Below are 12,201 nucleotides of genomic sequence, written 5' to 3'. Positions count from 1 at the left end.
GAGCCCTGTTCCAACCCCTGTTTCAGGCTGTGAGCCCAGCTATGATATATCTCCATCTGTGGGATACTCGTGATCCCTACTATCTTTTGGGAGTCAAACTCCCAACCACCATGCCTGTTTCCAGCCTTGGAACCCATGACTTTGGCCTCTTCTTATGTTACATGTTTTAGTTCTGTATCAGGTCCACACAGATATTTATCTAGTTTTAAAGTATATATTGCTATTATTTTAGTTACTATGACCATGTAAAGTCACAGCATGTCTTGACGAGAAGTCTCCAAAATATGCCTTAGGAACAATTTAGGGGTAGTATTCAGTTATATTTCCATTGCATTCTTTGGGGTAGTGACGACCAGTGGTGATGAACAATTTTAGCACCTGCCTTTCTAAAAATAGCTCTAAAATTTGTCCAAAAGGATTTTTAGAATGAGCATCAATATTTCAAAACTCTTATGATTTTCCTCATGCGCCCTTTGCTGTTGTTTGCCATTGCAAACAAGAGAAAAATGCCAAAATTCGCTCCCTTTTCAAAATTCCAGCATGTAGGCTAGATGTCAGAGGAAGAGGAGGAGAGACCTATGGAGCACATGAAGGCAGGAAAAGCTGTGACGAGAGAAAGAAAAAACTGCTCTGACCATTTTGAGCCCTGGCTGCTTCCAGGCTGGAGCTGCTGAGTGCATGGAGCAGGAACTGGCAAAAGCCACAGATGTGCCCTTCAGATAGAGTTGCTTGGAGGCTGCAGGGGAGAAGAGGGCCTTGGTGGCCACCAGGCCAGCAAGACTACTAATAGGGTTCCCATGGACCCACATAGGAGAGAGGAGCCACTCAGAGGCTGTTGAGTCATTGCCAGGGACCAGTGTACCGCCTTCCCCGTGGGAAGTGTTTGGAGCACAGGTGGTAGGGGAGATAGGCCCACTGGGGGATCACTGGGGCATAGCAAGGACAGCTGATCTACCCTCCCAATCAGTGATGGACCACTCAGAGGAGACTGGTCAGGAATGTAGAACTGCAGGGGGCGCAGTCGGCTGAAAAGACTTGGGCCCAGACCAGAGTTTCTGCACAACCCAGGTGTACTGGATCTCATGAGTGCTGGAAGTACCTATAAAGTCAACCATTATATTGAACTGCACCAAAAGCCTTCCCCAGGGAATCACATCAAAGCAACAATTTAGCTCAACCATACAGCTCAAGTGTTGGTCCCCACAAGAAATTCCCCCATTTTAGAAGTAAGCAAAGGACAACAAATTAGTTCCAGTGCAGAGTTTAAGTGGTGGGGGTACCTAATAATCCAAAACGGAACTGGAAGAAAACTAACTAGTAAAGGTCTCACATCACCAAAGAACACCTATAAAACCTAGAAAGACTGGAATTCCCCTGGACTATCAAGCCAGGGAGGAGAGAAGGTTGGGGGCTTCAGCCATGTCTCCAACACCCACAACCAGCCCAGCAATGACCACTGAACCGCTGCAGGAAGTGCCCTGGGCTCTCCAGAGCTGGGGTGTGGGGGGGCCAATGGCCTCAGCCATGTCCCACCCAACAGCTGCAACCAGCTCAGTGATTTACTCAGACCACTGAGTCACCACAGGAAGCGCTCCAGGCTCTCTCAAGCTGGGGTGGTTGGGGGCAGAGGGCCTTGGCCACACACACCCGATACCTGCAACCAGGCCAGCGATGACCACCAAGCTGCTGCAGGAAGTGCCCCTGGCTCTCCTGAGCTGGGGCAGTAGGGGACTGAGGGCCTTGGCCATGTCTCCCCAACACCTGCAACCAGCCCAGCAACAATCATCAAGCTGCTTCAGGAAGCATTCCAGGCTCTCCTGAGCTGGGGCAGTGGGGGGCTGAGGGCCTCAGCCATGCCCCCCTGACTCCCTCAATTAGACCAGTGATGACCACTGATCTGCTGCAGGAAGTGTCCCGGGCTCTCCTGAGCTGGGGCAGTGGGGGGCTGAGGGCCTCAGCCATGCCCCACCGACACCCTCAACCAGCCCAGCAATGACTGCTGAGCCACTGCAGGAAGTGCCTGGGCTCCAGAGCTGGGGTAGTGGGGGGGCAAGGACTTCAGCCACACCCCCCTGACACCTGCACCCAGCCCAGCAATGACCAAGCCACTGCTGGAAGCCCCCTGGTCTCCCCTGCAGGAATGCAGGGGGTACCACAGGCCTCAACCCCACCTCTCCCCCTTCCTACTTCTCCCATTCTATTTCCTTCCCCCTTCTCCTCTCCCCCTTGCCCCAACTGCTCCACAACAACATCATAGAATGTAAAAAAAATAATATTAATAAATGAATAAACTTAACTAAAATTAAATAAATAAATAAATTTTAAAAAGTTCAAACACTTTCCCAAGGAAAGAGGATGCCCACAGGTGCTTGTCTCATCCTTGTGAAGAGATTGTCCTGTTTAGAAAACAAAACAGCCTCCTCTATTTTAATTAGGTTAATTTTGTCATCAGCATTGGTGGTACCCACGGTATACCTGGCACTTACAATTAGTGATAGAGAAGATCTGTTCTCCAGATCTTCTTTAAATGTGTCACCCACAGTTCATGTGTTGGAAACTTAATCCACAATGCAACAGTGTCAAGACGTATCTTTAAGAGGTGATAGGTCATGAGGGCTCTGCCTTTCTGAATGGATTAATGTCATTATCACGGGAGTGGGTTCGTCATCATGGGAGTGGGTTTATTATCATGAGAGTGGGTTTGTCATCACCAGACTGGGTTTGTTATAAAAGCAAGATGGGTTGGCCAGAGAGGTCAACATTTATTTGTCCACTGTCTGCTTCTTGCTAGCACCCTCCTCAGAAGACGGATACCTGACAAAGATGGGATTAGGGGAATGCGATCTATCCATTCTTCCAGGCAGTCTAAGTTCTATCAAGTTAGACAACTGGCTTTAAACTGTTTGTGACCATGGTCCATTTGGGTGGAGCAAAAGACCTATAGGCCTTCCTGGCCTTCCTGGTTTTAGGAGTAACAATGAACTGGACAATTCGTGGCCCATCACAAGATCCTCATGGTCATGGACTGTTCCTTGAGAATACCTGCGTTAGATGATCTGAAAGCTATGCTACCTGAGGTTTCCCTTGTGTCTTAGTCCATTTTATACTATAACAGAACATTACAGATTGGGTAATTTATAATGTACAGAAATTTATCTGGCTCATGGTTCTAGAGGCTGGGAAGTCCAAGAGCATGGCACCAGCATCTGGTGAGGGCCTTTGTGCTGCATCACCCCCAAGGAAGAAGGAGGAAGGGCAAGACAGAGCAAGAGAGCAAGAGGGAACCCAACTCGCTTTTGTAACAAACCCGCTCTGGTGATGACAAACCCACTCTCATGATGATAAACCCACTCCCATGATGACGAACCCACTCCCGTGATAATGACATTAATCCATTCAGAAAGGCAGAGCCCTCATGACCTATCACCTCTTAAAGATACCTCTTGACACTGTTGAATTGTGGATTAAGTTTCCAACACATGAACTGTGGGTGACACATTTAAACCATAGCACCTTGTCCTTTTCCTTACCCTCTACCTTCAAGATGAAATGCCTTGGCTAAATTATCTTAGATATGTTAATGTTATACCTTCAGTTTTCACCAAAAGTAGATACAAGAAGTAACACGAAGAATATCTTCACAAACCTGCACTGATGAAGATGTTGTCTATTATACTGTCTCTTTGTACAGGAACCCATACACGAAATATCTTTAAAAATTTAATACCAAGAAAATAAATTTATTAAAATAAGTTTTATTATTCAATGAGAAATAAATAATGTACTGGCAGTCAAGAAGCTTAGAGTTAAGGTCAGTGCTCAACTACAGTGAATCTATTAGCCATGGGATATACAGAATACATAACCTTTATTCCTGCATATTTTTATCTATTTGTATTTCAATGCCCTGATGATGAAGTGCCTTTTATCGAGATACCTCAAATCCTTTTAGGAAGTAGGTGAATTGCACATTTAAAAAAATTCAAGTGGGATGATAAGCACAGAGATTTAAGCATATATTCTAAAAGCCCAAATCTTATATTTTAAGAGGCAATATAATACAGTGGTTAAAAGCTATACTTCTGGGTTTTCAAATCCCAACCCAGGCACTCCTGACTTTGGACAAGGTCTGAGTCCCTCATAATTCAGTTTCCTTATCCATAAAATGGAGAAAATAAGAGTACCTTCTTATAGGGTAATTTTGAAGAATAAACATACTGATATATATGAAGCACTTAGAATAGTGAACATTAAAAATGGTTTGCTTTTATTATGTCACGGGCTAATATTAAACTCTATCAGTATATGGTATAATCGAAATGTCATATCCTATTAAGCTTCTGAACTTTACCTCCTATTCAAATGCAACATATAATGCTTACCTACTGTGACAGATGCTGATGAGAGCAGAGATTTTCCCCAGGAGCCCCATCCAGCCCATCCTCCTCCACGTGGAGGGGAATCCACAGCCTGTAGAAAAACAGATTAGCCACAAGGTCAGCAATTCAGTTTATCCCTGAATGGAAAAACACCCACTTGTTTGAAACCACAACAAAAAAAGATGAAAAAAAAAAAATCATCAACAACCATATCTCACTGGCTTATAGTTTATAAGGGCCATAAAAGAACATCCTAACCCACACTGCAATGTGTTCTTTGAAACCGAATTGATTAGTGGTGGTGCTGGCTTCTGAGGGCTGGGTTTGAAGTGAGAAGGCAGTTTGATGTTAACTGAACCTCAATTCTCCTATTATCTGGGAGTCAAGGGACAAGGGTTGTGTGGGAAAAAAGATGTTAACACATTAGAGCACAGAGTGATTTGAAAAAGTTCAGAACAACCTTGACCCAGACAATTCTTACAGAGCTAAACAAATGTGCTCTTCAAGGTAGAATTAACTTTCAAACCTGCGGGAGCGGTGGGCAGGAGCGGTGGTGTGGATGAGGGGCATAGTGTCTCAAAAAGCATCCATAAGCCTGGAGACGGGCAGCAGCAACAGCAAGCCTTGTGAGGTAGACACTTTTTGATGTGAGGTGTCTGCTCCACTCTCAATGACCCTGGTAACTACATCTCTCACCACAGGGTTAAGACTGCTCCTTGCCTCAAGGGATTCAAATGACTTCATCTAGGTTTTTGGGATCAGGACTGAGAGATTGTGGCTCAGCGTGAGCTGACTGCTTGAATAGAAGATGGAAACACAGGCTGTGTGGGGTGGCCATATTCTACCCACATGCAGACTAAAAATTAAGAGAAAGCAGAGCAGATCAAAGGAGACAATGCTGAGAGGAACTGTCTGGGTTCCTGACAGCTTGTCAGCCCTGATGATTCCTATTTTTGGGTTCTATGAGATTCCCTCATATTCTTGCTTACTCTTTTCTAAAAAATGTTTTGTTCGCTGACATATCCCAGAGCCTAGAAGAGTGCCTGGAATATAATGAGTGCTTAATAAACATTTGTTCGATAAATAACTGAAATTCATCCATTTTCCAAAAAATGTTTTGTTCGCTGACATATCCCAGAGCCTAGAAGAGTGCGTGGAATATAATGAGTGCTTAATAAACATTTGTTCGATAAATAACTGAAATTCATCCATTTTCTCATTTAGGTGTGGGATTGTTTCTGTCATTTGCAACCAATGAGTTCTGACTCAGTGGAACCACAGCTTTTTCTTACTGTCTGGGAACACATTCTAGAAAACAACTCGTTTGGAGTTCACTATATAGAGAACCACAGCTCTTTCACTGAAAAAATAAAGAAAAAAAAAGGAAAAGAAAAAAAGAAGGAAGTTAAGTAGAACATGAAAAATTCCTACAGAGCTTATAGATTCTGTAACTTTTGACCCAAGGCTGGTCCTAACTCCCTTCTCCCTCGCTGTCTTCTACTCTTGCAGACCAGGTTGGTCATGTGAAACAGTTTTTGACTGATGAGATGTACAAATGGAAAGGTTTTTGCTTTCATGATAAATTACACCATTACAGTTTGTGTCAACTCTTTCTGCCTTCCCTTTTCCTGCTCTGAATTGAACATGATGCTTGAAACTGAAGCAGTCATTTTAGCTGCCATGAAGAAAAGACCATGGAATCACAGAGTTACTGATCCTGGCACTGCTGAACTTTTAAACCAATGTGAGTAGCTGCCTATCTCCACCCTTTCTATTAAGTGAGAAAAAAATAAATTGCTATTTTGTAAACTACAGACAATCCCCAACTTATAATGATTCGATTTAGGATTTTCCAACTTTACCATGGTGCAAAAGTGATAGGCATTCAGTACACTACTCGACTGACTTACAGTAGGGCTATGTCTGGATAAACCCACTGTAAACTGAAAATATTATAAATTTGTGATTGGAGAGGAGTAGAGAGATCCTGACCTACAGCATCGTATTTGAGAGATATTTTGGGAAGACGATCACCAGGAATGGCTCTTCAATTAAAAATGTACAGTGTTGAAAAAAAAATGGCGGTGGGTCTGGAGCGCCCGCGTCAGGAAACAGCGCGATCCTGAGAGCTGTGTGCTGTGATACCAGAGTATTGACTGCATTTCCAAGAGCAACAAAGGACGAATAAATCTTTCAACAACGATCCTACATCGACAAACAAGCGGCAGCGGGTTCGAGGTTTTGGGGCCGACACTGAAGAGGTCTCCTGAGAGCGCCCAAGCCCGGCCGCGGGAACGAACGAGCGATCAGCCCAGTCATCAAAGGCACGGAAAGCCAGCAAAGGTTTCCACAAAGGCAGAGAGAAGCTCGTCAGACTGCCACAGACCCGCGACCCCGTAAGTCACCCCCAGTCCAGCAAAGAGATGGTAGGTTCTCACAAATGAGACACAGCCATGATTCTGCTGCTTCCCTGAACAGTTGGGACAAAGAGTAGCTATAGAAGCTGCACTTTCTTCTATGAATCCTTGTACCAATCCCCCAATGATGGAGAAGATTTCCTTCTTGCATCTTTATTAGAAAAGTTAACAAGTGCATGTAGTAAAAACATGTAAAAGTAATTTTAAAGGATACGTAAAATGAAAAGTAAAAGTCTCCTTCACTTCTAGTACCTGATCCCTTTTTCCAGCTACCACTTATTGAGTGCCTATTCTTTCCAAGCTCTTTAAATGTATTATTTCCTGTGAGTCAGATATTATGAGCTTCATTTTACAGGTGAGGGAGCTGAGGATCAGAGGTCACACTTTTAGTAAATAGCAGATGCGAAATTTGAACCCACTCCTGACTTTTTTTCCCCCTTCTTCCTTTTTTTTTTATTGAAACATAATTGATTGTACATATCTATGGGGTACAGCTTTAAATGTGAATACCCGTGTGCAATATGTGATGCTCCCACATCTGACTTTGAGATTGAACCACATCACAGCCCTATCTGCAATGCCACCTGCCTCTTCTCTTACATTCAACCAGGGGCCAAATCCAAGAGGCTCTTTATTTAGAATCAATGTCCATTCTTTTACTTCTGTGCTCACTGCTAGTTCCTCATTATGGTTCACAATGACTATATGAATATCGGGTTCACCCCTCCACTCTCACCCTCCCCCCCACTTCCCATCCTTCACCTCACGGCTCTAATCACATTGCCCTCCTGCTCATCTACGCTCAGGACCTCCCCCTTCCTCTCCCTGCTGAGATGAGGCCACATGCGTAATAACTTCGTATAGCATACATTATACGAAGTTATACGAGTGGTGGTCAAAGTACCTAAAAGAACAGAACACTGGGACATTCTCAAGCCTTACATTAGTGTTAATTTAAAACACCATTGTGGTCAAATGTGATCTGAGACTTGATTTCACTTCTAGAATGTGGTGGTGGTTAGATTGTACAAGGAAGAGGCCACTCTCACCAATTCATCTTCTTCACTGGCTACCACAATCTAGCCAAAAGATCTATGAGCTGTGCATGACCAAGTTGGCTTAGAGACAGAAGCCTTCCAAGGACAGAGTCCTTGGCTTCTGTTCTTCTTTACTTGTATTTTACACATGGGCAATCTTACCCACTTCCTTTACTTAAATAACTATCCAGATAACCATTGGATGTCATATGACATGTTCAATCCTGAACTTACCATTTTCTCAATTCTTCCCTATTCCCCAAGTAGCTCTTTCTGTGTCTAAGTATTAGTGGTTCCCAAACTCTGGTCCACAGACTGACTGCAAGAGTATCATGTGAGGGAACTCATCTTTAAGATACAGAGTCTCAGCTTCCACTATGATCTTTTGAATAAGAATCTCTTAGGGCAGCACCCAGGAATCTGAATTTTAGCAAGCACCCCAGCTGATTCCCATATACCACCAGATTGGGAAGCACTGCCCTATCTGGCCAAATGGTACCACCATCCACCTGGTTGCCCAGGCCAAAAACTGGGCTGTCATCAAGTAGAACAGGCTTAAAAGGGGAAATACTCAAACAAAACTGGAGCAAACTCTACCCATCCAGTTTATGAGGCAAAAATCTGCCGTTAGCATGTCTTGGCCTGTGTTAGTTGGCCTCTTAACTCACTTGACCCCGATTTTATGGGTCTTAAACATTCTGCTTTTCTTTTTCTAGGGAGAGAACTATCCAGCGGTAACCCACAGTCTAATGTTTTCCTTTGAGAGTACTTTTACTGGTAACATTGGAATTCTTTACTTTTTCCATCATTGACCATTGGTGTTGGACAGTAGGGATGACATTTTTTTACTCTGGGTAACATTTCTGGCTGTTAAAGATTTAGAGAAATTTAATCAAGATTGGGTCTTCTAAGGGTAAATTGGCTAGTATATACTAAGGTCCCACAAGATCTCTGGGAACAAATGTCACTCCTAGCCAGTACCTATGCCAAACAGCTCAGAATTGAGGATGAAGACTTTTCTGACTCCTTAAGATTGATGTGTTTGATCTAAGGCTTCCTTGTGCTTGTCCTATCTAGTACTACAGGACATGCTATAATTGCTTTTATATAACACTACCTTCCCCAGCTAGACTGTAGGCATCCTGAAGACAGTCATACCACTCAGATTCCTGGGCATGACGCATGGTGCCATGGGGCTGGCAGAAGCCTTCGAGAATCCAGCCCAAACTTAAGTGAGGCTGGGAACCATTTCTCAGGGATGTTGCAGGAAGGCTCAATTCAATAGCTTCTGAGACTGTATGTCAGAAAGGACAAGAAAGAAAAGGAGCCCCAAAGACAGTTTCTCTGAGTGCATTTCTGTTGTGGGGAGCCGTGGTTCCCAATTTTTATTATAAGTGCTACCATTAATAAATATCTTGGTACAGTAAAATATATATATCTTAGCCACACCATTCTGACCTGAGATAACTTAAAGAAACTACACAAGCTCCATTAATATAAAATCCATATGCTGCTGATAGATAGACTATACATTCCAATTTCAGACTTCTAATAATTATAATAGGATTGTTCATTAAGATAGTACAGTAAAAAATCAGTATGCTCCTGCCATATCTGCTTTCTTAAATTTTTTGAGCAAACTGAATGAATCCTCCTTTGAATACACCTTGTAAACCTCCTTAATGCTACAGGAATAGAGCTGACTGGAAACAAACACCATTGTCCTTTCACCCCCATGCACAACACTGACAGCATTTCAAGGACTTTGGGAAGGTAGGTGAGCATTTCTTCATAATGAAGTGTCACATAAGTATTTGGATGGAAGTGCAAACACTGGCTGCGCAGTTGGGTCTGTGGCTCTGGATGTAGGTGAGAGGCATTGCATCAGGAGCTCAGAAAGAACCACAGCATGGGGGCAATACCTGTGTGTGTTTGTTCTGAGACAGGCTGAAAGCCTATGTGGCTGGCTGAAATGGCCTTGAGGGGAGAGGATATCTCTTTCGCCCAGGTCATATTTAAACCCTTCTATGTAGGTACAAATTTAATCTCTTTTTAAGGATTATCAGAAAAGAAGATATACTATCTCTTTTAGTAACTTATTCTTTTATCTTAAGTCAATGTAAAAGAAGTCAATTTTGTGCCAAGTCTTCAAGTATTGTTTGTTTATTCTATTATATTTGCCCTTTGTTGGACTCTATAAGTCTTTTTGCAGTGATGAAAACAACTCTTTCTCTGTTGATCCAGAAGAGAATGAATTCTAAAAAAAAAATCTTGAATCAAAAGTTCATTTACAGGTTGGTTGTTTGGATCTCATCTTGCCCAAAATAACAGAGTTAATGTTAGATTGAAGGATGTAAGCCTGGGCCCCCTGATTTCCTGTTTAGTTCCTGTCCCTGACTTCATGTTGCAGTTACTTCAAGGAAATTATCTGTGGTGGCACACTTCAGGATGAACAGGGCTGGGCCTGGCTGGGGGCAGACTCCAATTCCCCTGTCCTGTACCACTGCTCTAGAAGGCAGTCCAACTGGACGGGGTAGGGGACAGCGGCCTGTCCCCTCCTTCCGCACTGAGGGCCTCCCACCCCTGCCTGTTCCCACATGCCTGGAGGGGAAGGCTCCAGGAAAACACAGCTGGGACGGCTGTATTGGTGTGGTACAAGGTACCAACAGAGAGACGTTGGCCTATTATCCCCCAGAGAGACAGGTGCAGGAACTGAGGGGAAAAGACAATGAGTGCGATCTGTCCCTGGCCCCCAGGTGATGTGTGATGATCAAAAAGTGATCTGAATGTTGGTCTCCACAGTGGATTTGTAAACATGCATCAGAATTTAAGTGGTCTTGGGGAAACAATGACTTGGTTAGGGTGAAATCAGGCTTGTTAATCACCTGGAGTCGTTATGTCCGTTATCACATTCCATTTACTACTGAGTAGCCCAGGACAAGCTAATATCTGAGTCTGGATGCCTCATCTATAAGTTGGAGTTAATAATATTCAGCTTTGAACAGTTACGTGGAGTGAATTACATAACATATAAAGTGGCCAGTAGAGGGTCTGGTACAGTGGATGTATTCAATAATTGGTGGCTGTTACTATTATTAAAAATATAATTATTTATTTATTTTAAATTTCATTTTATTTTTTGGAAGCTGGCTGGTATAGGGATTGAACCCTGGACCCTGGCGTTACCAGCACCATGCTCTCACCAACTGAGCTAACCAGACAGCCCAATAACATAATTATCAAAATGCAAATATCGGGCTGGCTGGTTTCTCAGTTACTTATAGTGCAGTGTTATAACACCAAGCTCAAGGGTTCAGATCCCTGTACCAGCCTGCTGCAAAAAAAAAAAAAAAAAAAAAAAAAAATATCATAATGACAAATTATTCTCGTATATGTTTTATGTTACCATGCAACACATTTTTGACAACAGAGGTATATTTTGATCTCCCAATTCCCACTGCAGAGCCTGACACAAGCTCTGCACATGGTAGGTATCAGTAAGAACTTAGGTTGAAAGGAAACGAATGAACCACTCTTACCAGATCATTTTGTTCTTTCAGGGGTATTTCGGATCCAGGTTCTGTCTCGAGGCTGACAGAATCATTGCATTCGGCAAGTGTATCCTCAGTCACTTCTCCGTTAGGGGCGGGCTCCATGGCACTGGAGTCTTTGGGTTGCTCAAGGTGCCCAGCGGCAGCAGTCTTTGCACCCTGGACAGGTACATTTTCATGCGCATTTCGTCTGGGGTCAGCTGGCGTTGGCTCTTCTGAAATTGTAGCTGAATCAGAGTGTACTTCTGCATCTTCTGGTAAAGAATCATTGTTGGGCATCTCAGTAATTTCTGCTTTGTCCCCAGGGGCTAGGATGTTACCAGCATCATCAGACATTTTAATATCTGTCAACATGATTACAAACAAGCACTTTATGGTTTAATCTGAATCGTTAAAATTTAATTCAAAGTCCTGAATAATTAAATTAAACTGGGTAGGGGTAAACTTTCTTCTACTAATAAGACACTTTATGTAACTTTGTGACAGGGTGAATAATGGCACCCAATGATATCCACATCCCAATCCCTGGAACCTGTGAATGTCACCTTACATGGCAAAAGGGGCTTTGCAGATGTGATTAAATTAAGGATATATCCCCCCCTTTATTTCTTTATTTTTATAGCAATTTAGCTTTACAGAGAAATTGAGCAGAAGGTAATTCTTATATCTTCCCCACACACATACACATCATTTCTCCTATTACTGACTTCCACTAGTGTGCTACATTCGTAACAATTATGGATCAATATTGACATATTATTATTAATTTAATTTTACATAGAGTTCCCTCTTTGTATTGTACAGTTCTGTGGGTTTC

At 43.0% G+C, this 12,201-nt stretch overlaps 1 protein-coding gene across 1 annotated transcript; it reads right to left on the bottom strand.

The window, feature by feature from the left end:
• Window positions 1-300: 300 nt before the first annotated feature.
• LOC103590438 (protein NOXP20-like) lies at window positions 301-11,732 on the bottom strand. Its single transcript, XM_008572664.1, has 3 exons — window positions 11,373-11,732; window positions 4,383-4,470; window positions 301-398 (listed from the first exon to the last, which is right to left on the bottom strand). The coding sequence occupies exons 1-3, from the start codon at window positions 11,718-11,720 to the stop codon at window positions 301-303; spliced, it is 534 nt and encodes a 177-aa protein (XP_008570886.1). The 5' UTR covers window positions 11,721-11,732.
• Between the last annotated feature and the right edge of the window lie 469 nt (window positions 11,733-12,201).

The sequence above is a fragment of the Galeopterus variegatus genome, unplaced genomic scaffold (assembly GCF_000696425.1).
Source record: "Galeopterus variegatus unplaced genomic scaffold, G_variegatus-3.0.2 Scaffold816, whole genome shotgun sequence".
NCBI lineage: Eukaryota > Metazoa > Chordata > Mammalia > Dermoptera > Cynocephalidae > Galeopterus > Galeopterus variegatus.
The sequence above is the reverse complement of the archived record's forward strand: the minus strand, read 5'-3'. Positions and strand labels throughout refer to the sequence as shown.

Coding starts and splice junctions, on each gene's coding strand:
- LOC103590438 (XM_008572664.1), bottom strand. CDS start 11,720: ATGTCTGATGATGCTGGTAACATCCTAGCCCCTGGGGACAAAGCAGAA. Junction 4,471..11,372: donor TGAAAGAACAAAATGATCTG/GTAAGAGTGGTT, acceptor GTTTTTCTACAG/GCTGTGGATTCCCCTCCACG. Junction 399..4,382: donor ATCAGCATCTGTCACAGTAG/GTAAGCATTATA, acceptor GACAAATTTTAG/AGCTATTTTTAGAAAGGCAG.